This window comes from Bombus vosnesenskii, unplaced genomic scaffold, assembly GCF_011952255.1.
Source record: "Bombus vosnesenskii isolate JDL3184/JDL3185 unplaced genomic scaffold, Bvos_JDL3184-5_v1.1 scf7180000013264, whole genome shotgun sequence".
NCBI lineage: Eukaryota > Metazoa > Arthropoda > Insecta > Hymenoptera > Apidae > Bombus > Bombus vosnesenskii.
In genome coordinates, this window is record NW_022882924.1 from 8,973,276 (window position 1) to 9,000,837 (window position 27,562).

The 27,562-nt window shown below is 35.9% G+C and overlaps 1 protein-coding gene across 4 annotated transcripts in view; it reads left to right on the top strand.

Annotated features, from left to right (window-relative positions):
• LOC117237565 (transcription factor collier) overlaps positions 1–27,155 on the top strand; it is a 95,820-nt gene extending 68,665 nt beyond the window's left edge. Inside the window, exons 7-14 of one of the 4 annotated variants that reach the window (XM_033501685.1) lie at positions 14,147–14,228; positions 16,743–16,875; positions 20,709–20,863; positions 21,037–21,163; positions 21,629–21,931; positions 22,630–22,872; positions 23,214–23,451; positions 24,863–24,955. In XM_033501685.1, coding sequence (XP_033357576.1) covers positions 14,147–14,228; positions 16,743–16,875; positions 20,709–20,863; positions 21,037–21,163; positions 21,629–21,931; positions 22,630–22,872; positions 23,214–23,344 — 1,174 coding nt within the window. In that variant the 3' untranslated portion in view covers positions 23,345–23,451; positions 24,863–24,955. Of the gene's footprint in view, positions 1–14,146; positions 14,229–16,742; positions 16,876–20,708; positions 20,864–21,036; positions 21,164–21,628; positions 21,932–22,629; positions 22,873–23,213; positions 23,452–24,862 lie in introns of all 4 variants that reach the window. The other 3 variants (XM_033501658.1, XM_033501675.1, XM_033501666.1) reach the window with 3 other exon arrangements.
• The last annotated feature ends 407 nt before the right edge of the window (positions 27,156–27,562 follow it).

The following is a 27,562-nucleotide window of genomic DNA, read 5'->3' on the forward strand; positions in this document are numbered from 1 at the left end:
CGCTTCCACAGTTTACTCTTTAACAAGCAATTATGTTACAATTCCATTATAGATATTACCTAGGTATATCTGCTTTGTAATATCAATTACCTATAATCATGTATAATTACTATCTATAAATATCTATAGTTATCTATAAAGACAACGAAAAATTTCTTGAATCTACTGTTACTGCTTTTATAATTTATATTTTACCTTAAATGTATTTTATATTTAATCATAAAAGTCAAATTCATCGTAACCGAATGGTACTATAGTATATAACGTAATAACTTATGTGTAATAACTTTTATGTGTTCACAAATTTTAAAAACACTTGAAACATTTTCCACCATTTAATATGTATAAATATCTTAGAGCCACTGTCTTAAAGAATTTTCAAAATGAAATCACTTTTTACTTTCGCTGCCCTTTTATTTCTTCTCGAGCGCCTTGGCTCCGTGACCCATGGAGGCTTGACTCGGACTGCGTAAGGGAAACAAAGAGAGCTTCGAGAAAAAGGAGGAAAGAAAGACTGTAAGAACAGAAGAAGGTGGAAGGAAGAAAGAATATCAGGATTCAGAGGATCGAGAAAGAGACCGTGAATCCCACGGGACTATCGACTGCCGAGTCCCGTGGGGCAAGTCGATACTCCAGGGACACCCCATCCTCCTCCTTCAGAGGTCTATCCTCTTTCTCCTCACCTCCTCGTCACCTCTTTCTACCAGCATTCGAGTTCTAAACAGTCGACGCAAGCGCAACGCGTCCCTTCTCCCTAAGTACAGTCTAATTTTTTTTATATTTTCTTCGTGAATGAATTACATTTACATATATTCAAAGTAGATACATAGCACATTTTGAAAAAAAACAATCATACTTATCAATGAGAAATTTTGTTGCAATCATAGCTTTTAATCATCCATTTACACCAAGGTATTGTTAATGAAACGTAATAGCCGCAAATATAAAAATATTTTATATTCCTATATCCGTAAAGAATAGGGAATTTTTAAGTAAATGAATTATTATATCCAAAAGATTGTCAATCTGAATGACGAGTTAATTTGTCTTCTCCAGTTAACAGCTTAATATGAATTATTCTATACCAATTATTTTATATAAATAGTATTCTAAAAGGAATATTTGTTTTAATAAGAAAGAAGTAATCTCATCAATGATTGGAAGGACTTACAGTTTGGAGACTTACAGTTAAATGTATGCGGTAGAATGAGCGGTAACAGTGTGCGGTCGGGTTGTCAGCACCGGTAAGTTATTTAGCGGTTGAGGCCGTAGCAGTTGGCAGCGCTGTCTAATTGTAACGACACCTTTGGGACTGGTATCACTCCCCGTATCCACCAAACCACCCACTTTCCACCCCCGTAATCGTTGAAGCGCTCAGGTATTCCCTCACACCGCCGACCGCCTCCTTCTTCCTCTCGATTCCACGTCTCTCCTCGGCAACCTTCAGACGCTGTAAACCAAAAATACGACGACACTTTGTCGAAGCATCCGTGTCCCGTACGTTTTAATGTTCGACTAGGCGGCAGCAAGAGCGAAGAAAGTTACTGCAGCTTCTGCTCAAGTTTAAGTGTAATTCAAATTATCTATTAACTCGTTACATTAAATTATTCGAACAGTCGTTCCTACCGTGTTTTTAACTTCATTTTTATCATGATGATCAATGCCGGCTATAAGTATTGGGATACTTACTCGTTACATTTATTGGAGAAGTCTACCAAATATTACTTTATGTAGATTTACATTAGAAGGCATATATGGAGAGCTAGAAATCATAGTGATGGAAATCAAGATATTTAGAGCTTGAATTTAATCGCGTATTTTAACGCTTAAAAGTATCGTCTGCTTAATATTTCATAATTAAGAAAGTGAAAATGAAAAATTATAAAGTGAGATGCGAGGGAAATAGCAGATTTATAACAGAATATGTAGAAAATAAACCTCGTATAGACCCTCCACGGAGAAAAGATTATGACGATGATATGAAATTATTCAATTTTTACTAGATATGTATGAATTATGAAATTTAAATATGAAATAATATGAAATTTAAATAGTATATTTATTTCCTAATTTAGAGTATAATAACGTTAATATTGCCAGGGATGAAATCGTAGTTGATCTTTTTATCTTACAACCGAATAAATGCAATTAGATATTCTCTAGTACGATTTTTCTACTGAATCAATATGAATTTTCTACTACATGGAAAATGAAAGTGTTATCATCTTTAGTGATTACAGGTAACACTATAATGCTATTATTACAGAATAATAATATTAAAATTAAATTCACGTGTACGATGAAATTTTACCCACGACAGCCTTCAAGGATTAATATGAAATATTAAAATTCTACGTTGAATTTTTATTGATAAGAATGACATTTCCAAGCTAAATCCATAATTTCAAATCATGGGTTATTTACTGGCGTGGCGTTTGTCGCCGTGATACGGAGAAGTGATTTCTCGAATGCGGAAACGCCGAAGGAAATTTCAGTCTGGAAGACAAAGACGAAGTATCGAGCAGGTTGTCGCCTCGTAATCGCGCGACTCGAAAACCGGGTCTCTCGTAAACTTCCGTGCGAGCATGGACGTTTGCTTTATTGCCAGAGCTTCTGATATCGCGGCAGTTGGTAGCAACATCGGTAGAAAGGCAGGCAGGCAGGCAGGCGGCATTATCTTCGTCGGGTGAGGGTGAGAGAGGGCGAATGCCCTCCCCATGAGATCACCATGGCAACCCCTGTACGGCCCGCCACGGCGTCGTGTCCTGCGTGCTTCCATGTCCTGCTAGCATGGCGACTGCTAACCTCCCAAACTTCTCTGTCGACGATAACCTAGAAGTCTTCTCTTTCGTGTCGCTTACCTTTTTTTTCACCCTCTCATCTTCCGTTCTGAAAATTCGTTTATTCTGGTCGCGCGCGATTTTGACCCACGTACCCGTTCGTTAGAACGATCGTTTTCAAAGGAACGCGGTGAACCATCGTCCGCGGGATACACAGGGACCTTATCTCGATCCGAGCCAGAAGGGTTTACAACCTTCATCACGAGATTCCTTCTTTCGCAAGGGTGTTAGTGTAAACGTGTATGAATACACGTCGGATATTTGCAAGTATATACGACTTATGATTGAGAGTACGTTATAGTGACAAATCTTTAGAATCTTTTTAATTAGTATAACAATTACTCGTTGCATTAGACTAATCAAGATTATATTATAGAATGTTTCTCAGTATCGAGTTTTTAGAATCATTGTATTGGGCCCAATACAATGCAGTAGATTAAAATTCTGCAGTAGATTAAAATTAATTTGTAGCTCATGACGGACAGTTTTATCATGCCGTGAAATCAATAGATTACAGCTTTCATTGGCGGCGATTTGATAATTCGGTGTATTTATCCTGACAAGTTAGATTAAATTTAGAAATAGTCATACTTGTCTTCTTTATCAGAAATACAAATCTAATTCAAAGAGAGATCAGGATGAGAGTTTTCGCTGAAAATAATAGCGATTTTATTCTATTTCCAATTTTCAGTTAATCTTGCTCGTAATAAGTTTGCAAACGTTTGATGTCTAAAGACATGAATGTAAAGATGTATATGTACATAAAAAAAGCAGCGTAACAAGCCGCTGGTACGAAGCATCCAATAAAATCAGAATGGTTGAATGTCAACGAAGGAAGGTAAAGAGAAGTTCTCAAGCGAGACAGAGTTGCAGATTTTACCGAGTTTGAAACTAGGTGTGCCTCTCAAAGCGGGATGCCGTTCTCGTGGGAGGGAGTAGACAAGGTTCAGGGTACCCTCCGTAAGCCTGTTAAGGAAGAGTCGTGAGTTTCCTCAAAGGGGCCGCGAATATTAAAATCACATTTTAGCCCTTTCCTCACCCCCTACCCCTCGCTGTTTCGACGACGAACTCCATGACCGTGCAACAAGGTTAACCGAGATTAAGCGAGCTTCCGGAAAACCTACAGCACTGTGTTACTTTACCCAGACACGTATCGCTAAATCGTTTGTCAGTAATGAATTTTATATGGTTATTGAAGTTCACTGGCCGTTTCTCCCATTTTCTCATATCTCCATTTTCATAAATACAACCTGATTTGTGGAAACTTGAATAATTTATGGAGATACAAATACAGTCTGACTTGTGGAGACTTTCTCTGAGTAAAATATAGATATAACAAATTTGTCTAAATTATTAAAAATATATCGATCTGATTATATTTAAAAGAGTATGAATATAATATAAAATATGACACTTCGTTCCTGACCTAGGATTATTAAAGAGGCATAGAAATACTGTTCATGAAATTCTTCTTGTTAGAAACACACGGTACAGGATGTTTTTGGTTTGCGTGACATTTTTATCTTTGGTAAGAACACACGTGTGCCGGAGCATGCGCGACTTACGGTCGTTTTTGTCGATATTTGACAGTAGCAACTTGAGAGGGTCCCAACCATCCCCATCGAGCCCTCAGGGGCTCCGTATCTAAATGCAGACATTAATAAATCGCGGACACACTCGTACGTTCGTGTACGAATCGTCGTCGGCGGTAAGTTAGTTTACGCTGGTGGAGGTTCTGATGCGTTTATGGAAATGACTCGTGCCTTGCTCGGACAGCGTACGCCTAAGGCATTACGACATAATTCAACAATTTTCGGCTAGCCCTCTACTCAGTGGGAACATTCGGACAGTCGTATCTGCAAAGGGTGAAAATTATAGAAACTGATAATGCTTTCTGTAGCTAATTAAATTGCAATAACAAAAATTTTATCATTCGGATGTGATTTCGATAACTGAAATTTTTAAATAAAAAACTTTTCAATCTATTTGGATTGAATTAAAGGAAACCATATTTTTGCTACTATATGACGTAACAAAAGAATTACATACAATAATCTACAAATTCTATAAACTATTCAACTATTCAATTATTTATTGTATATTTTTACATCCGACGTTAAATTACATTATTTGGTACTTTTATACGATTCCTTCCTTATTATCTCTATAAATTTGTACTACCAATTGAAAAAGCATAAAGAAGAAAATTACATCGGACACGCAATTCCTTTTCATTGAATACGTTTTAAGGATAACATAATTCGTATGAAATCACGATATATGCAGAGTAAAACTTTACATTAAACCGCATTGCGAATTCCATAACAGTCACGTCACTTACGTGACTAGTGTTAACATTCGTATTATGTAACAGTAACTATGCGATAGATAGTAAATCGTCAGTTGATGTACCATAGGTGCAAAGCAAATCTAGTTACAGCAGCCGGCCTCTCAAGCCGTCTTGTAGCTAATATGATAGACTGCCATTAGGGATATCTCGCTGTCGTGACGAGGGGACTGTGAAACGCACAAGGAGCAAGGAGGGAGGATGGGCTACACAACATAGAACCACGACAGGGTACGTTAGCTCGGGATATGCTAGTTAGTAAGACGTATTACTTACGTATGAATTATGCAGTACCTTGGTAGTACCTGCCGAATAGCCTTAGCTTCTCCCATCTTAGGACTTAGGTAAACGGAACTCTCTCTTACTACTGACAGGAATTCGGTTAAGTTACCCTCTTTACACATTGCCGGGCGCCTGATTTCCTTTTGTAAACACGAAAACGACCGTCCCAATACAAAATACATCGGGACTGTCGATTAACAGCCGTGTTTGGTTTCGTAACCATGTTTCAACAAGACGGACGAATATACTTTTTCTCATGAACTCCAAATCTTATAAGGAACGCTATTTAATTGAAGATAGAACTATATAAACTTTTTTGTATGATTCAGAGAAGTACATAAAATTCGTAATATTCAATAAAAATGCTATGGACAATTGAAGAATTCACATCAAAGGGGACCATTGTACGTCTTTGTTTTTCTTCAGAGAAGCAAAAGGATATTCTAATATCTTATATTTCTGTTTTTGAACAGAATATTCATATATTACATAACTTTTACGAGGAGGATGTCTGTGATTACATTGTAGAAGAATTATATCTAATTTTTATCTAACCTATTTATATCTATATAAATGTATATATAACTATTATGATTATATTTAATTATATCTGATCAGTATCATAAAGCTGTGGACTTTGTGATAATACTTTTTGTAGAATCGGTTAATTAAATAATCATATTTTATAATGTTGACTCCACTATGTTATAAATATAGCTTTCGACTAATAGAATCCATTATTATTTGAAAGGTTGACAAACTTGACAAGTGCCTTCCTCGTTACGAACGAACAATAACGAAGTTATTTTATTTACTGTATATATCGATTCACTTAAAAATATTTTAATAGACAAAGTCACGAAAATTCTCGCCTGAAGTTCCTTGACTGTTTTTCACAAAAATAAGTCTAGTTCCTAAATTAATCACCAATAGCATTCTTTTAGAAATATTTTTGTAAATTTCGTAGTATATTTTCGAAATCTATAAAAAAAATCTATGTGGTATCATCGTCAATCGAACAATGCTTTTCACAAGCATCACTATCTCACAGTTTAAAATTTCAGAATTTCGTAAAATGTACAAGATACTTAAAACCGGTTGTAAAAAGTAACGTTTTCATCGATATCATGTGGTACGTTTTGAATATTTAGTGTAGAAAAAGCGTGGCTGAAGGCATCTAAGGACATTCATAACTTCTTGTCTGCTCGAGCGTAAATTTATTCTACTTGCACTCTCAGTCCGGCTCCTATTTACGTCGACATTCTGGTAAGAGAAAATTAAACAGCGATATCATAAGGACCGGCTTGCGGTCCTATGCTGCTCACACGTCATGTCGTATTATTTTCTCAGCTTGTCTAAAATGTTGACTTTTCTGTAAATTAAATTAATGTTCGTTTCACCGTGACGTCCACTAGAATACTCTACTTGATAAAACGTAATACGTTTACTATTTCGGTGATGTTTAATATCTGATACTTAAAAGAATATGGTTAAGGAATCGATTATGTACATAATGCTAGGATGAAGTTAAGAGAATGATCATTTAGATTACTTATATAATTATTATGAACGAACAGATTATTGTATGCTAAAGGGTATATTCAATATATTAGGTCGTCCGAAAAGTTTCTTTCGTTTTATAAGGAAATAATGGATGCACAACATTTTCCGTTTTATATTATTTTATTGAATTACGTATGATCCATTTTGTTCTATCAAAATAAAGATCACAACGTTCGACAGATGAGGTTTCATGTTTGTATAAAGATGCATCGTTGTAAAAGACGGGTCTGTAAAAAAGTTTTCGGACAACCAAATACACACTTTCGACACGTATCTGTTTTGTAACTATTATTCGAATTCATTTCAAAATTCACCAACATAAGCTTAATAGTGTATATTATTGCAGCGTCGACGAAACTCGAAAACTTTTATATAATGCATATAATATATCTATTCAAATTTTCTATGCCAAGTATTCAAATATTTTCCTGAATAACGGTACGTAAGTATCCTTAAAAAAAATCAAATTCTATACTATAAACTCGTACTTATATCAATAACTTTGTAGTGAAAACAGTTATGTCGGTGACGATATAAAATCAGTAAATGACCCGTATAAATAAATTTTTCATCGACAGGCAATAATTTCCTAATTTAACCGATAGCTTACATATGATCCTTCTTAGCTGTTTCCTATCTATAATACTTCCTGTAGAGAGGATCTGAAGGAACGAGTCGGTGGATGCTGGATGACGGCGATGCAAAGAGGGAGGGGGGTTTCAAGAAGACCAATGCAGGAGGCGTAATGGAGGCTAGTTAAACATTAAGCATCCCCTGATACCTTACTAACCCCTTACTAACCCCAGTTAAGGTGTATGCAAGGTATACAGCTCTAGGTGGTTTCCTATGCCTTACGGACCTCCGTATACATTCTTACTAATTGACGTTCCGCGCGTCTGCATTATGCACTTGCGATTACTCCCGGGCGTTTTCTTACTAAAATAATATATCCAATCGAACGGTGTACCGCTGTATTTTTTCAGAGAGAAATAGCAAATTGTTACGTACTATCTATGTGTCTACGTGTGTACGTTTCTGTTTTAATAATGGAAATGCGTTTCTTTTCTTTAGGCCTTTCCTTTTATCTTGTATCTTGTAGTTTATCGCTGAATGTTCTTCTTTATTATTAATATCATCGATGTAGCATCAGAAATAATACGAAAATGTTAAAGAAGAAGATACCCATATGAAATCAGTTTATCTGACTTACGAATGAACTTAAATGCTACTTCAATTTAATTCTTAGGTATTCCTGCTTTTACATCTATGGATTTTAATTAGAAAATTTTCTTTCATTTTCAAAAATAAACTTCTTTACCTAAAGGCTTTGATGTTAGTGATATGGAGTAGCATGAACATGTTAAATAGGATACTCAGTGAACTCATTATTATTGTTATTATTATCACATAAGATGATATTGCTTTCAAAAATCACAAACATGATATTGATTCTCATATTTAGTATCTATATTCATTGTAAGACCGCAATTTTCACAATTGACCTATATCTTATCAAGCTGAACCACAATATGAAAACATCTTTTTCAATGGGTACAACCCATATTCCTCATCCGTACGCTTTACTTTATTGTACATTATTTGACGGACTAAGTATAAGACTGATCAGATTCAATGGACCAACAGTCTGATAACTAATATCTAGTACCATAATGAGATTCTGAATTCTCTTAAAGCTTAGTAACAATGAACGTAATGAAGATATCCCTAAGGAGTACCTAGAACCGAGATACATTGTTAATACGACTGCTGAGTAGAGGTTTGTCGTTTGGATAGGTGATTAGTACTCTATCGAACACGCCTCCTATTCCACTGAACAGACAGAATTTCTTACTGATATTCCTTTGAGACTTAGAGGTTCTCACAGTGGAATTTTTCATTAACGTCTAAAATAATTTATTTTTATCGATATGTTTTTCCTTAGAGGACGCGTTTAAATAACATATTTCACAAATAATAATTGTAATTTGAAGAAACAGAAATTTGTAATTACAAAAATCATTCAAAACGACTAACAAGATATTTATTAATATTGTTAACAATGAGATATCTTGTATTTTTTTACAAAATAAATTTTTAATTATTTGACATAGAAATCATTTAACTTTATCAATTTATTGTACACAATCTTTAATGGATCAAGTAAGAATTTGCAATATTACTTACTATCTTCGCTATAAAATAAAAAGGAAATAAAATGACAGAGAGAGCGAATTAAACGTGACGTTCTTGAATTTCGCGCTGACCTGACATTACATTATTCGCTGCTCTATGGTAACAAAAAAGGGGCTATACTTAGGGAGCCGAAAACATGATTAAAGATTTTCCAACGTGGGAGGAAATGGATTTCTGATACGCGTAATGCTACCCTATTTGGAACTATTACGCGTAAGTCCCCAAGTAAGCCCCCTATATCCATTCACCCTTGGTCGAAATATATTTAGTAGATCAGAAGGCATCTACTTTCGCCTTAACACCCGTGTACGTGTTGATAACGTGTAAATAAGTCGAAAAATAATTACATGTTCGTTGTGAGAAATTCAAATTTCATATCTTACGATCTAATAATAAAGCAACACGATTAATACAAAATTACATAAAAGTATAATAAAAAACAAAATGTTTTAATGAATATTTAATTAATTATATTGCGTTTACAGTTCTATATTATTTTTATAATAACAAAATCGTCCAATATTAGTAACCCTCATATTTTTTTACCCTTACATTTCGATAAATACATATCATGAAACATCTTTCGGTTCGAAAATATTTCCACACAAATTACTTTCTTCGAGAGAGAAGCATCCTCTTCAATATAGTGAGAAAAAACGCTAATTGGTACACGGGAAATATTAACAAACCGCTGCACAAGTGCCGATGATTTACTGCAAGGTTTGATTGAATTCATTCGGTTCTGTTTACCTGGCCTCTCTCTTCCTTTCATTTTCCCTCTCCCTCTCACCGCGAACCTCCAATATTTAGCTCTTTTTTTTTCATTGACGTCGTTTATTTTTTCTGGCTCGTTCGTTCATCCATCCCGACGTTGCGAAGTTGTATACTGTAAAACTGGAAACAGCGAACGGTGCACGTTTCTCGCTACACGCCGTTGCCATTCTGTCTCCCCTTCTCCCCATCGCATACAACCCTCCGCTTTCCGCTGCGCGTTGCTGCGTTTTATTTTCATTTTAGCAGAGGCAACGGAAAGGCATGCTACAGATCGGAAGGTAGGTTGGGAATGATTTCTCAATTGGTCGGCCTCTGTATATTTTATTCCGTGTCAATTCGTTAGCAACTGAACAACGACCAATACAGCAAGAATCAACCGATCCGTTCCTCGCATTCACTGACAAAACATTTTAATTACGAAACTATAATATTTACGTTCATACGATACTGATCATCCCACTTCTGAGCGTATTAACGTTAAGAGTTTTTGCTCATTAAAAGTATTACATTTTTTAATGTTTTTTAAACTAAATTTTTTAGAAGGATTTGGGCTGACAATTTTTGTTTCATCTTTAAGAATTCGTTATATTATACAGATTTGTCAAAGATCTTCGTCTTCGAATAATATATATGTTTTAAAGATCAAGCGAATAGTTACAATTTCTAATATGTATTTGTATTCAATTGTAAAATGTTGACATTCGGGTATTTTAAGAAATATATATATATTTTGTTAAGTGATTTATTGTAGAGTATATAAATCTTCGCTGTTGATACAAACGATCTTTAACTCCATCAAACGTTTCAATGACGTAAAATACACCTCCCGGCTGTGTTAAGCGACGATCCAGAATAGGTTTTATCGCGAAAACTGGCGCAAGCTCGCGGAAAGCATCGCTGAAGGAGAAAAATCTAATAGATGATCGAAATCGAGTTTGAGCCCCTGTAAGAAACTGGCCTTTCCACCCTTCTTGCTCGTGTTCGCGTTACAACATCGTCGATACTGTCGCCCCATCGAGCTTAGAATGAAATCCAGTTCGCATTTGAATCAGTCGGTAACGCAATCCATTAGCTCCTAACAGCCAATACTCCGAGGAGAGCGTGGAAGAAAACGACTCTAAAAAGGAAAAAGAATGGAGGGATGGATAGACGTCAATACGAACCGTAGGGTGTCGCGAATGATTAGTGTTACGTATGAGTATATTCTATACAACAAAAAGTCATTACACGAAATAATGTTTAGAAGAATGATTTTTATTTCTCCGATGTCTTTTTCATTTATTGGAATATAAAGTTTCTGCTAAAAAAAGGAAATGAAAAAATTTCATTACTAAATTTATTATAAGTGTACGCGTTGTATAAATATTCGAACTAAAATATTAAAAACATAAGATATCACGTTTAGAATTATTAGCATTATATTTATATAAAAAAAGAACTGAAAATCACTAAAAGAACAATAAAAACATTGTTAGAAATAACTTTCATCATCAATGTATCAATGTATATTTTATAGTCAATATCAATATATATGTAAAACTATAAATACTATGCAAAAAGGACCGTGTACACAACCTACAAAATTAATTACGAAGTGTTTGTCTACTTGCATTCCACTTCTATTGCATAGAATTCCCTAAAGAGTCGTAAACCTCTTCATATTTCTTTCACTAACCATAACACGACTTAACATCTATTAGTCGTGTTTAAAATATGATTAATTGTACTTCTCATTGCTAGACTCTTGAAGAAAGAAAATATTGTATATAATATCTAATAAATCGATAAACAAACAATTACTACGAGCTACAAGAAAAATAGAATACTCGTGGTAGAAACAACTTGCTTGGTCATCCTCCTTCCCGTTAAAAACGTTAACACGCTAGACGTTTTCATGTCGCTTTTACAGGAACGTAGGTATACACAGGTATGGTCGATAGGATTCGTATCTGCAAAAGACTAGAAAGCGTCGTCGTTTTCCGCGCCTCAGGCACGACAGAGACATCGTGTTTAGAGCAAGATCCACAACGATGATAAGGTAAAGTACAATGCTTTGAATACCCATCCAGCATCTCGATAAGATCTTAACGTCCTCTAAGAGTAAACGAAATTAAATTCGCTCGGCGTTCTAAGAGCGGCCGAACGTAACCGTTAACACGAACCTAGAGCATAGTCCATGAATACGGATAGATACGAAAAGCATGAAGCAGGAGATCGATACGTTTCTTTCCCTTTCTCTTTCTGTATATCGTCCCTTCCCGTTCTTCCTCCGCCTTTTCTCTTTATATCCAGCCAGCAGTACTTCCCTTCCGTACTCACTACGCGAACAAGGGCTATCTCCCGATCGGTTTTCGTTTTTACTTTTCACTTTTCCAACTATATGGATTCCGTGCCAAACGTTCCACTCGGTTGACAACTTGCTCTGGATCATGCAACCGACGATAAAAGTGTCGTTTAGATAATCCGACCACGTGTAATGCGCGCTCACGCTGTCGTTATCTGCGCGCGTGCGATATCGCAAAGAGGAATGAATTGACGGCTCTGTTAGTACGGCACGAAGATATATCTACAAATAGAACCTTGCTGTTCGAACTACACACTAATTTCAATAGACATTTTGGAGTATAACGTAGTATATATACAGACGTATTTGAAATAATTGTAAAAAGATTACGAAGAGAGATGAGTTTTGTAAAAGTTAGCAAGTAACATATACAAGATGTTACAAAACGGCGTTAATCAAATTTAATAAGTGCAATAAAAGATAAGTTTACACTATTATGATTACTTACGGCGAAGCATGTTTCAACGTAGTTTACCGACTTCATTAACTTGTATACTAGACGTTATTTATACTATTATTACCGCTGCTCTATTTTCTTTCAATTTTATGGGAAATAAAAAGGACGGTGACGCGAGAGACGATGAGACGTGGCACGAGATAAATCAACGCAACGATAAGGACGATGGATCACGCGTATATAACACAACACCTAAACGATTTTATTCCTTCCAGCGTCCATAAAATTAAACGAACCGACATTTACTGTGTTCTATGCAGTCTTTCATTCCTCTGTTTATCTCTTAACGTATATAGAACACGGAAAATAGCGGAGACAAAGGAACAGAAAAGGAACGTGGTATCGATAGGAATCGAGGCGACGAAGTGAAATCAGACGAGTTCCTCCTACAGTTTCGCTTGGACGATTCGCGCAAACGAGAAAGAAAAAAGCGGGCGTCACTACTAGAAGGTATGCGTTTGATTTTTCGATGGAGTCCCGGATCGTATAGACGCAGTCCGTAGGGGGATAACAATGGTGTCCCACGGGAGGACAGGCCTACCAGCCACCCAGAAAACTACCCCTTCATCCGTCGAACTCTTCATCGTCTCGGTCCTCCTGATTGTTTCCTACGAGTTTTCTCCATTCTCTGTCGATCTATCTCAGTCTACCAACACAAATATATTCCGTATTTCGCTCTTTCTGTCTCTTCGGCGAATTCTTCTTTTGCCTTTCACTCTCACCAATGCAAACACGAGTATTCCCGCATCTACAAAAATTTTCTCAAATTCAATATTTCCCCTACAGTCTACATAATTCATGAAAATTGAATCGTCGGCTTTTTGCCTTAAAATTTGCTTTTTGTTCTGTGAGCTTTTTTAAATTTCTTTTGGAAGCCGTATGTTACCATCGTCTTGTTATATAGATTAATATTATTTTATAATTCTTCGAATCATCCGTATCTTTAATACACATTCGTTGATTCTGGTGATCAGAAATATGTTGCAATTACACGTTATATCTGTTTTTGTATTTTAGAACGAAAACGAAGCTTTTACACTGATTTACAAAAAAATATGTTTTTATAAAAATACACGATCTGACATTTTGGATAGAGTGGCGCAGTAGCCACGTACGTTGGCATAGTATACAATGCCGTACGGTCCTAAAGGTCGAAGAACACGTGGTTGGGGGTTTAATCTAGAGAAATGCTGAATAATAGAGGCGAGTAGAACAGGGCTTACGATTGGCTTATGCAATATTCAGACTTACTTTCCAGCCAAGTTCGCGTTCTAATTAAGTTCTCGGCGTCGAAGAGCGTTAAGCACCTTGTCAACCGTTTAACTCCGGTCCCCCTCTGCTTTCAGATTCTTCCTCAAGTTCTTCCTCAAGTGCAACCAGAACTGCCTTAAGAATGCCGGCAATCCACGTGATATGAGACGCTTCCAAGTAAGTTAACGTATCAATTTTTGCTAATTAAAACGCTTAAGAAGAAAAAATTGCCAGCGTGGTCAAAATGTCAAATTCGTAATGTTTGATAAAAATTTGATGAATATATAACAGTGAATCTTCAGGAATTTGAATGATCTTTTTTTTTAGAATATATGGATAGAAATGTCTTCTTTGCATTATGTATTTTCTTATATATCTTCATTTTCATTTCATTGGTACAAACCTTATACTTTAATCGTCAGTAACTTAATTTTCATATTTTAATGTAGCGTGAACTTTTATAACAATAATCTTTTAATTGTACATGAGTTTCACATGTAAATCACAAGTAAACCACAGATACGAATCAATCCTAAACATTATCCTAAAATAAAAACTCGTAATTTCATTACTGTTAAGTAACGTTTACATTAAAAATCCGAGAAGCAGCCGAACGCATAAAACGTTATTTCCGAGTGAGAAAGAAATTAGTGAACAGTTAGATTTTCTTCCGCGTCTCGAATCTCTTTTATTCGATTACAAAGTGGCTGAACAGAAAGGGAACGTAACAATCGTGCGATAAGGCGGACGGAACCAATGGAAGAAGGCGAAAAGACAGAGCGCAAAGTTTTTGGTAATTTATTTTTTAATTCTACCTTTTGTCTGTGGAAATGGATACGGACGGGGTGGCGAGATACGGCTGTCGGTGAGTAGGAGAGACCGTTATACGGAGGTGGGGGTGGAAGGGGTGAACGGATACGGGGGTGGGTTGGTTGATGCCGCGCTGAGCTAATTGCCAACCCCTTGGATTACGTCTCTTGGATGGGGATCTCAACTTCCGACGATGGCCGACCATCGGGAAATTGCTGTCTCCTCGACCAACTTCTTCTTTTCTTTTTCGAAATTAAAAAAGAATGCTTCCAAGTGGAAGCTACGCATTTCTAGGCGTACTATACAGCGATACGCCGGCATGCTATTCCGACAGATTTTTCGTGTTCTCGTCTTCGTTCCTCTGGCCAGTTAATATAATTAATCGACGTTAGTTTTACTTGAAAAACTGCTGATGATTTCAACCATATCGATAAAAGAAATATATATAAGAAAAAAAAATTGTAAATTCTAAAAGCACTGTATAATATATTTGACCTATGATAACTTTAATATGATTTATTTTTTATATAATATCAATGTATATTTTTTTATATAATTTCCAAACCTTGTCTTTCAATTTTTCATGGACTCATTTTTGTATTCGACCACTTAAAAGTAAACCAAAGTTAAAGTACTTATTATTTCACCGAATTTGTTTAGAAATTGCATATTACTTGACGTAACGAATTAAAATTTTAGCAATACTCCTTCCGTTTCCTTGAAAATTTCTCTGGCGAAGGGCAGCTAGGTTATACTCACCCTTGTGCTGGCCAAGTTTGCACGACGTTACGCGCTAGGTACCACAGCCAACTAGCCAAGAAAGTTGAGAAGTTGCGGAAGGACAAAACTTCAGGCATTTACCAACCGCCCAGTCGATTTTATAAACGTTCTTTCTACTTTCTCCCGAAAATCATCGTTCTCTTGTTTGCATCCGGCAAACTCGAGGTTAACCACGTGGTTTGTTTCAATTTGTCTAAACTGCTATTCGCAAAAGTATGCTCTCTATATTATGGAAGTGAAAGAAATATACATACGTCACCAATAAAGTTACATTATTCACATCACATATCAATAGAATTATTGTATAATTATATTTGTAAAGATTCTCCAACTAATATTTTATAAATTTATTTTGAAAGAAGATAATTTTATAATTAATGAGAAGGAATTTTCCTTTTATTAGTACGCAATATTTAAATAAGAAAAAATATTTAATAGTATTTACAATGCTCTAGGTTGCTTACACGAGGCAACCATATTCCAAGGCTCAGCTTTAATGAGATTATATTCATACATTTGTACGATAGTATCTATCATACGTGCAAATAGGGGGTCACGAGAGTCACGGAATGCATGGCGAATACACATAATGCAATGTAGTAAATCAGGTTACATTGCTTGTTCGCAAGAGATATGATTAACATATACATGCACTGTACTTACATAATACGTAAATAAAATTACGCAACGTGCTGTACGACATAGTTTCTGTACACACGCCCTTTTGTGTTCTATTTGACGATGGCTTAACATGTTTTAAACCATACCGGAGACTATAAATTTATCTGTACTACGACGTGAAACTAGAACTTCGATATCTATTTTTATTTATATATTTATTATTGTAAATCTAAAAACGATATGAAAATTAAATGCGATGTTGAAATTCTTTAATCTGTGATAGAAAAATTAATGTTGATAATTTGACCTCTTTTAATAACAAGAAAAATGTTTCATCTTATGTAAGATTCGAAATTATCTTAGGAATGTAATTTCTTTGTTCCATTAATTTGGATTATTTTATGGAATTAAAAATATACGTTATAATTTTACTAATTTTTTGTAAGTAAAATCTTATATCAACGAATTTCAACGTAACAGGTGGTCATTTCCACGCAAGTAGGAGTGGAGGGACCACTACTGGCCGTCTCGGACAACATGTTCGTTCACAACAACAGCAAACACGGACGTAGAACGAAACGATTGGATCCCAGTGATCCTGGTGAATACAACAGTGAGTACCATGAACTACGATTGTAAAGTAAATGATGCGTAAAAGCATCGTATTAGAAATAGATTTTTACTAACCAAATGCGACAGAAGTGTAATTTTAAGGTCGCATTTCGTACGATACAGAACGCTATTAATTTGCTGTAATATTATACAAAGATGATAATAACGAAAGTGATTTTACTTGCAATACGTAATTAAAATAATATAACGCTAGTAATCGAGTTTAAACAAAGCTTTTGTAACGATCCGTCTTTATCGCGGTGACGTCTTAAATACTTGCGATCAATCATTTCAGATATTTCATTCTTTCACGAATACATTATGATTAATGGCAATGCATGATTCATCGCAGAGTTCATTTGCAACGATTATAAAAAATGTAATATGCTAGAAATAATAAAAGTATATGAAAGTATGTAAAGTAAATAGTAAAAGTATATAAAAGTATGTGAATACGAATAACGTTAAATATTAATATTACAATTTTTAGTGATATCCCTGCAAACTATGAATACTTATCAAATGTTGCTTTAAATAAAACATGTTGTAAATAAGATGACAGTGAATTAAATTCCACACGAGACGCGCAATTAATCGCGTACACGTAATCTTACGATAGTTCCTCGACCGATTTATAGTCGTCATTTACAATTGGAAGATCCTGGGCGTTCGAGCAGCGTTTCCCTTCCTTACGGAATTCTCGAATGAAAGGGAAGGGTACGGTAGCGGGGTGAGTTGGTTTCTTCGAGATCGGTATAACGACTCGAGAGCCATAGTAGAGGGTGGAATCGTAAGAGGAGAGGGAGGGGCATGCTCGGAGGATAGGATATAAGGAGTCATAGGGCAATTCAGCAAAGTTTGGCGTCGGTCGCGCATACAAACGGCTGATATCGTGCGGCCACCCCTTGACTACGCGCGTTCTCCTCTTCTCCTAGCTTTCTTCTTCCAACCTTTCTTCCTTGCTGCGCCAAGACAAGATGTAAATCAATGGGATGCGGGAAAACGAGGGATCCACCACGTTTCTCTCTGTGCTTTCTCCATTGCTCTTATTTCCTCCGTTTCTCTTCTCGCTCCTCTCCACAGGTTTCAAGCTTTCTTTCCACCCTACCGTATCTTTTCGTTTCTTTTTTTGCCGGGCTGGCTGCCATCAAGCGGAAAGACACAAGTAGAACAGGAACAAAAGGGAACAAAGAAGGAGAGGAAACTCGGGATTGACCTCTCTTTTCTTCCCTTTCTCCCCACTTTCTCTTTCTCTCTTTTAGCAGTGGTTGCTGCGAGGTGTTGGTTTGTGAATTCTAAGTTTATGCTATCTCATCCTCTCAGCTTTCGCAACTGCTGTGACGCTATACCGCTAGCACTCTTTCCAAATTCCCTAGCGAGCAACTCCCAAAACGCTGAAACAGGCATACCGATGAGACAAAAGGAGAAGACGCGCTGAAAGGACAAAATCAGAGAGAAAGAGGAAACGGACAAAAAGATAGCTCGTAACTACAATCGAATTTTCCTATCCGTTTTAGAAATCGGAGTTTAGATCTGTCAAAGCTGCAACACTAAGATAGTGTTTACCAAATTTACTTACGCCAATGTCGAAATTACGTTTTATTTCACTGAAGTAGCTCTAACTAACATCGTTCATTACAATTTTAAATTTTTCATAAGCACCCGCAATCCATTTGTTAATATCGTAGTTTCTCTAATTACATCATGGAAAGTTTGTTTCTCAATGAAATTTAATTAAATATTAGAATATATATGTTTGCGTGGTTCTATTTACAAAGATATAAACGATAATTAAGGAGCATGAATTATGCGAGTCGCCTAGGTAAAGAGAAAGCAGTTTGGCCATAAAACATCAGCTTAATGACGCCGTTCGCGGTGAAAGTGAAAGCAATTTCTTTCTGCAGAAGTTCGCGGGTCTTTATCAGGGTAAACGAAGTTATCGCGCGATCTCACAGTGATCAGAGAGAATCGGGCCGAACGTGTTGGAGTACAACGAGTCTTCGACTTTGGCCATGGTTTCGTGGTAAAAGAGGAACTCGAGAGAGTAGGAAAGAGTAGTAAGGGTAGCATCCCTTACCACTCGCTAGTGGCACGGGGGATTTTATTTATTCCGGGTTGGTACGCTTGTTCCGGCCTCCTCCACAGAATCCCTCTTTTCAACCCTCCTCTACCTCTTACCACTCTACCTCTTCCTACTCTTCTACCCCATGCCATCGCACCCGACAATTCTCCAGCAGGGTGGTTGCCAACGTCGCTGACTCTGTTTAACGACTTTCTTATACATTGAACGTAATAAATACCTTTGTCCCATTCAAGAATCTCCATTTACACGGAAACTGCTACTCTTTAACGCTGTACTGTCCTCGAGTACTTAAATTTTCTTCCACTTTATTACAAACAGACGGTATAAACGTGCAAAACATTGCAATATAAGAATGCCGATTAATATCTTCATTTACAATAGGTACGAATAATTTTAATTTTTTTTATTAATATTTAATAGTCGATAGGAATAACCGTATCGTTATTATTAAATTTCCAAAATGTAAACCACTTCTGGAATACAGTCATTAACTTTTTGAGATCACACACGCCATGTCCACTGTCAAGATCTCCAGACCTTTTAAGATTTATACAGAAGCGTAAGCACTCGAGGTGGAAACTGTTTGAGCATCACTGGGAGCAATATACCATGATGTCAGCCACTCTGCCGTGGCTCCGCTCTGCCAGGGTTGGTACCGGGGGTGGCTTGGCTTCGCTGGGGTACAAAATGATATCATTGGGTTATAAATTCCAAGCAGAGACACCAGCGGCCCGATCGCCCCCCTCTCCTTTCCTTCTTGTTACAACCCTTCTCCGGCCACTCCAGCCCTCAGCCTCTTTCTCCTGTCCGCTTCCTCCCCTTTCTCTTTCTCTTACTCTTTCTCCTTGCCACGCTGCCACGGGAAATATATCTACCACGCGGCCTCGACCGAATAAACAGAATATTCAGATAATTTTCCGTATCCCACCCCCTAACTAACTGTCTCAGCTTACTCCGTGCGATCGGAGGTATGCGAGTAATTTTTCAACTTCCATTATTACGAGTTTTTCATTCTTGTATATCATTTCTTATTGTTTTCGTGATTTCAAATATAACACCGATATTACACTTTAGTTTATAAATTCCGTTCTTGTACAGCACGTGATAATTACACTGTTTTACACTTTTATTTATGTAAAGAGTTTTTATCAATCCTATTAAATATTGTAAAGAACGCTATATTTTAGAAACTTTATATGTTTTTCTTTATTACCTGTGTACATTTTGTGCATTTTTACATTCCCAAATTTGACAAATTACAAATTAAATACGTACAAGTCTACAATATTCGTCTTGATATATGTATATATTTTGTATTTCGATTCTACCGTATACAGAAATTTGATATGTATATACATTTCATAAAATCTATTTTAGGGTAAATTAGGTCATACATAGTTAGAATGTTAATGCTTAGAATAATTCTATGGCGCAACACTACAAGCATACAAATGTACATGGCTAATCATACTATAATGTTAAGATATTAACATTGCATATAATTTTCACTGGCGTTGCAGAAAGGTGTAATTTAAAGCAATATTTCGCTGGAATTAACTTCAAATTTCACAAAGTCAGAATAACTTTAACAGCGTCGTTTATACATGTATGATGATATAGGTATAACTATACGAAAAGTTATAGAATACTCGTTGAAGAAAGACAATAAATGTTATTATATTGACACTTTAAAGCGAAACGTAATCATTATATCATGTTAAGCTAATAATATTGTGTATTCGCAAAATCAGGTCTCTATACGCCTGTACCTCTTCAAACGCCGTGCATAAAAGCGATATCACCAAACGAAGGCTGGACATCTGGTGGATCCACGGTAATAATCATTGGAGAGAACTTCTTCGACGGACTTCAAGTCGTTTTTGGGTCGATGTTGGTTTGGAGTGAGGTATGTAAAATTTTATATTTTAACAAAGATAATTGGAATAGAAAAAAATTTGTAACTGAACTAAATATCAAGATTTGGTTTTCAAAGCGAAAGTTGTACATTACATACATGTATATATTACACTATACATATATACGTATCTTGCTTCACATTCATTTATTTTTTTCTTCCAGCTAATTACACCAAACGCAATTAGAGTACAAACTCCACCACGACAGATACCAGGCGTCGTTGAAGTTACGTTATCCTACAAAACTAAACAATTCTGTAAAGGAGCACCTGGTAGATTTGTTTATGTTTGTGAGTATGATAACTGTATAACTTATGTAGATAAGAGATTCATATAATTTATATTCCAATGTAGGTAGGAATAATAATTAAATTTTATATCACATATGTATATTTATACATGTTTTGAATACTACAATCAATACGTAGAAGGCGAAAGATAACTAAAGAGCTTTCTGAACAAAGGGTGTATAGGTCTATGGTACCTAAATATACATATATGTATAATAAATGACGACAGAATATTTCCTAGAATTATTATGGATTATTATGATTTATTTTATAAACATAAAAAAACAAAGTTCTGTAGTTCTGAAGCTTCCGACGTAATTTATTCGATTTACTATTTGAATTTCTGAGCTCCTTTTCCATAAAACTTGGAAATTAATAGAGATTAGTATAAATGAATGCACAACCTATAATTACGTATATGATCCTATAGATTATTACTAATGTAAAGTTTTACACATTTTTCAGCGTTAAACGAACCCACGATCGACTACGGCTTCCAAAGGTTACAGAAACTTATCCCACGTCATCCAGGAGATCCTGAAAAATTACCAAAAGAAATCATATTAAAAAGGGCGGCAGATCTTGCAGAAGCCTTATACAGTATGCCGAGAAGCGGGAACGCTGGAATTACGGGAGCACCTAGAAGTCCAGGATCGGGCCATCCACCTGCACCACCAACATCTAGTTCGGCAACAGCGTTCAACTCGTACACAGGACAACTTGCAGTGACAGTACAGGAAAACGGTAGCGCGGCGAAATGGACAGACGGTAAGTATTATAGCGATATTCTATGTCTAGATCACACGATAACACAGTCATTATAACAATTAGAAACGCGAAACGATTGCGGTGCAAGATACCGTGTCACGCTAATTACAAATAGCATCTGTTGCGGAAGTTAACATTGTCTATATATATATCTATATGGTCAACAACATAATCAAAATTAAAATATCTCTTAATAAGTACATATAATAAGTTATTGCATCGTTCCACGCGGGATCTCAAACGCGAATCTTATCTGTGTCATTGAACCTGTATAGCCAGTTCTGCGCATTTAATATTCGATGTATAACTTGACCCAACATCATTTGTTAAACAATTAGTCGAGTACTGACGCGTAAAGCCAATCTATTTCTTTAACTTTAAACTTGTTCTCTTTCTTTTCTTCAGCTTCTTCTACAAACAGCATCAAAATAGAAATATATATAACACTTCTCTACGTCTAAATAGCGTCTTTCATATAATATTATACATATTATACAAAGTACAACAGAACGATTGAATTGACTCCAACTGCTTCGATATTGATAACATGATATGAAACTTAAAATTAGCTCGAAATAAACGCGTTTATCCGCCGTTATACGTCATCTCCTCCTCGTTCAGGTGTAATAGGCAAGACGCTATGAACAGAATGATGAAATACTGACGAGTTCGTCTGACGGGCAGGTTTCTATTTCTAGACGGTAGTTCCGTGACGACAGGAGCCGGTGCTGCAGGCGGAGGTGGCGGTGGTGGTAGCGTCGGAGGAAGCGTCGGTGGCAGCGCCGATGCCTATAGACAAAGCAGTAGCGCGAGTCCACGTGGAGTCGTGACCGGTGGTGGTTATTGCGGAAGTTCGGCTAGCACACCTCACAGTCACAGCACAAACGGAAGTTACTCGGTAGCCAATCCGTACACTGGTAGCCCGACTCTTTATACATCGCGTAAGTATATCTCATTCGATGATATCAACCTTGTCTCTGTATTTTCCAATTTTATTTACTTAATCCTGTCGATTCCGCTTCATGATTTTTGTAACTTCTCGACAATTCGAAATGTGTATCCGTACTAACAGAGTGATGGAAAATTCTATTTTATTCCGGTCGAATGAAAAGAAAGTTAACAAAAGTACCTTCCCGATACATTTCGAACTGTAATTTAATATGCATGTTGTGTGTGAATTTGTGTACACGTGAAACTATGGCACGCATGCGCTTGTTACGTATACGTATGGTTCTGGCGCACGCACTTTATGATTTTCCCTTATGTGAAATTTTCGTTTTAGCGCACGAACAGTATGGCATTTTCTATACGTCCGGGGATGGGAGTGCGTTCGCCCCCGTAGTACGACCACCGACCACCTCAGTCCCACCGCACTGGTCCACACAGCACCACCTCGCCACAGCCGCCCAGTAACCGCTAACCGTCCACCATCACAACCACCATCATCACCATCACAACCACCCTATGCACTGCGATTAAAGAATTATGAGAAACATGCACGAGAGACGAGACTCGAGGATGTATGTACACACACGTTCATTTATGAATAATTGATAATCCCCATCCCGTCCTTGATTTCATTAAATTGGATATTACGTCTCAGTTGCCTCTGTATGTATCATTATTATGAGATATATTATGTGGATATTCAGCTAAATCTTTACTTTGAATTTTTGATATTTGACAATAAACAATGACTCGGATGTAATTTATGCGGTCTTCGAGATTTTTTATGCAATTTTTCAAATATTTAATCAATTTTAAAATTATCCTATGACTATGTACTAAATTATAAGAGTGGCTAGAATTTTCTCAAGGTCGCTTCGTATTAAATTTTATATTGTTCGATATTTATTGTTCAATACTTTAAAACAAATTTACAAAATGAAATTATTTGCTGAAAAAGTGAAACGGTTCTCTATAGCTATATTAGCTATATTATTATCGTGATATACGAGTATCCTCGTAGACGAAACGTTATAATATCATTTATTGCCGTCGATTGTTAAGAAAGCCACTTAACCAATGAACGTTAGCGTCGTTAGAGCGGTCGTTTTGTTGGCACGTGTCCAAACGACGCGACATAGCACGAAGTTCCAAATATAGTCCTTCACCTTGTAATGAGCACTAGTCATTGATATAAAATTACTCCTGTTTATTAAACCATATGATACATATAAGTTACAATTAGAGTATGCAGATACCAAATTTACTTAAACATGCATGAAAAAATTACTCTACATTTATTCTTATTATCTCTTCCATTTAAATTACAATTTTATTTCTACGTATTTATATTGCTACTGTCCTTAAACTTTTTACTATTTTATTTATCTACACATAGTAAAGTACTAGAGTACTACAAGCACTAGAAACAATTAAATAACTATACCGATATAATTCAATTTGTTCTGCTTGAACTGGTGATTCCAGAACGCACTTCATATTACGATTTTATAAAGTATGCTTCCCCTTATCCGACCTCGCATTGATCTGTCTCCGCGTTTAATCAACTCCATTTTCGTTGCCAAGCGCAAGAGGATAAATAAGGAAATTTTAATCGAACGAATGAACACATTCTTTAGGCGTAGTTTTAAAATAACGTGAAAAACATGCTGAACGAATATAAAGAATTTAATTCAAGAGAAATCTCTTTCTATAAATATTATAATCAACTCAAATATTATAATCCAAATTTATATTGTTTTTTAATACATAGCATTAGACGAGTGTAAGCACATAATCTCTTGCGACTGACCGTATATATTTTCGATTCAATTTTTCCTAAACATATAATTGCGCTTCGGTTAGATCTTCACATTTATAGTTATGTTAGAACAATTTAAAAGGGACATGTTTTCGAATCGCCAGTTCATTAATTACTTCTTAACTTGTAAGCTATAGCGAATGACACTAACATATAACCGACAGTGGGTATGTTGCAGGACTAGGAGAAGTGGTCAGTTCACCATTCAACATGAATCCATTTATGTTGCCCACCTGCAGTCAAGGATATTCAAACGCCGCCAGTCCGTTGCTCTCGTCGAACGGCAAATAGTGTTACGAGATGTAAGCTCCGACGAAAATATCGAGGGGTTATATGTTCACGGAAGCGACATCCATCGATGCGCAGGATTTCAACGAATTTGGATATTCTGATAATCATCGTATTCGCGATTGACAATCGCTTTCTTGAATCGAAATCGGTCCTCTCGATTCACGCATTTTATCTTTTCTCCAGTTGCCGCGTAACGGAAGAAGAAATCGTCGCAGAGAAGCATCTGTGTAATGATTTTCGTCGGAGCTGAGCGATGAATTCAGTTTTAGTGTGAGAGTATATCGAAACCAGAGCAAACAAAAATCGATAACGTTTTATCATTAACGATGATCGAATAAGTTAAGGAATGATACATATCGAAGCACATAGGGGTGTTTTCTTCATCTATTGACATAGTCGTTCGGTTCACATGTATAATACAATTTTTAGAGAATGAAATCGATTACATCCATTTCATTGTTAAGAAATATCTGATATAATGTTTAACTAATAAATTATTTCTTTTATATTTCTAATTATTTATCGTAAAATTGTATTCTACATACAAATTGACCTGATATTTATTTGAACAGAAGGAACAGAAACTCATCCAAATTGCTATTTAGTAAGTAAAACCATGATTATTTAAACGAATCATAACGTGTTGTTCTAGTAATCGAATTTACAATTAATAATGATGGTTTGAATAATCGATCGATCCATTTATCGGTGTTTCGAGGATCGAGGTTTCTATTCTGTCACAGAATGTAAAATTAAATGGCAATTTGGAGGATTCATTAGCAGTTCTGAAAAGCAGCCGAATGACTATTCTCTTTTCGTGTCTCCGATATCGCTATTTTTTAACTAGCTATCTCGATACGAAAAGATCACTCTTATCGATAGAGTCGAGTACCTCCTTTGCCCTGCGTCTCCTCTCGTATACGAAATTATTAAAAAACTTGCGACAAAGTATTTTCAAGGTGTTTTTCTTCAACTTTGTAGTACGATGTTTCTAACGATATAAACGCCTAGTTGTTCGAGAGTTACAGAAGAGGCAATAGTATACGCAGGCGGGGACGTTCACAGGGTGCTGAGCAATTTTATATCAAAGCAAGCAAAGAGGCTAACGAGGGTCTAGGAAATAAAAATGACACCACTAGACGGACATATCGCTTATCAGTGAATAACAGACATCATAGTTTTAGAAAGCATTTTCGAGTTTGAAATTTTATCTTCCTACCCGTACGTTTTAAGAGACTAACCAATATCGGCTAGGTAGCGTAACGTCTAACTTGTAATTTGTAAATTTCCTTGTAAATATTGTTGCGATGTACAAAAAGATAAAAACTATTTCCAGGAATCCAACGAAACGATATTAACGTGATTGTAGGGCGAAAATTATTATATATAGATGTAAATAATCGTAGAGCGTCGTAGCTTTATTCATATTGATTAATACGCTGGCGATCCAATCTTTTAACGGACAAATCGACCGCGTGATCGTAATAATAAATAAATAAATACTCCCAGCTGTTTTCCATTGATATTTCTACTATCGGTAAAAAAAAAACTTGTTTCTTCCAACGTGTACATTTATACTGATTCGTATTCATGAAGAAAGAAGAAAGAAAGAAACGATGATTAGAATGTCTGAATGGAAAATCACGGATAACGATATGAATTAGGACAAAACGTTAAAAATTGGATTCGTCCGTAGCAATTGTATAAAAACGTATAGTTGATTTGAATCGTTCGATAAGCCGGCCCAAAACTAATTTCACAGAAAACGAATCTCACGAAAGTATACGAAGCATGTACCGTTGCAGAATTGAAATCTCCAATTAGTTCAGATTTTGCAGCAGTTTACGAGCATAAACCGTATCGTTTGTTTCTGAAACGAATGTCGTTAAAAGTTATTATTGTAAAAAGTTCCTTTTTGCATATCGACTTGGCAAGCTGACTTCCATTGTGGAAGACGCGCTCTTTGTCCCGAAGCCACGCTCTGTGATCTTGTGATCTTGATTATAATAATAATTATCACTTTCGTTCGATCACACAATGTCATCATCTTTTACATGGCGCGTCGTTCTTGTACGCATGCGAACGCACATGAGCATGTATACGCGCGTACAAACACTCGTCGATGTATATTAAAATAAATTAAACTTACATTTTTGAGAATTAAAATCAACAATACGAAATTTATTTGTGATTCCCCTTACGTCGCTTTAATTTAGCGAATTTAGTGTGGAATTTTCTAAATAGTAGCAACTATTAAAAAGAACAAACAAGTAATCACATTGTTATTACTTTTAATATATAATAGTAATTTTTCTAATAAACCTATGACGAAATATTATCTTTGAAACACACAAAAAATATTGTGTATTTTTATAAAATAATATATTTGCTTAATGATTACAATTTTTATTCCATTGGCTGAGTTAATATTACCATTTTATATCGTAACATTATTCTTATGTTTAATTGATTTTTCAATTTCGTACATTACTGTATGAAATTGTCCACTTTAAAAAGTTGTATTTATTTCATATTTTGGAAGTTCCCTTCGCAATTTTTCCAATCGTTTATCA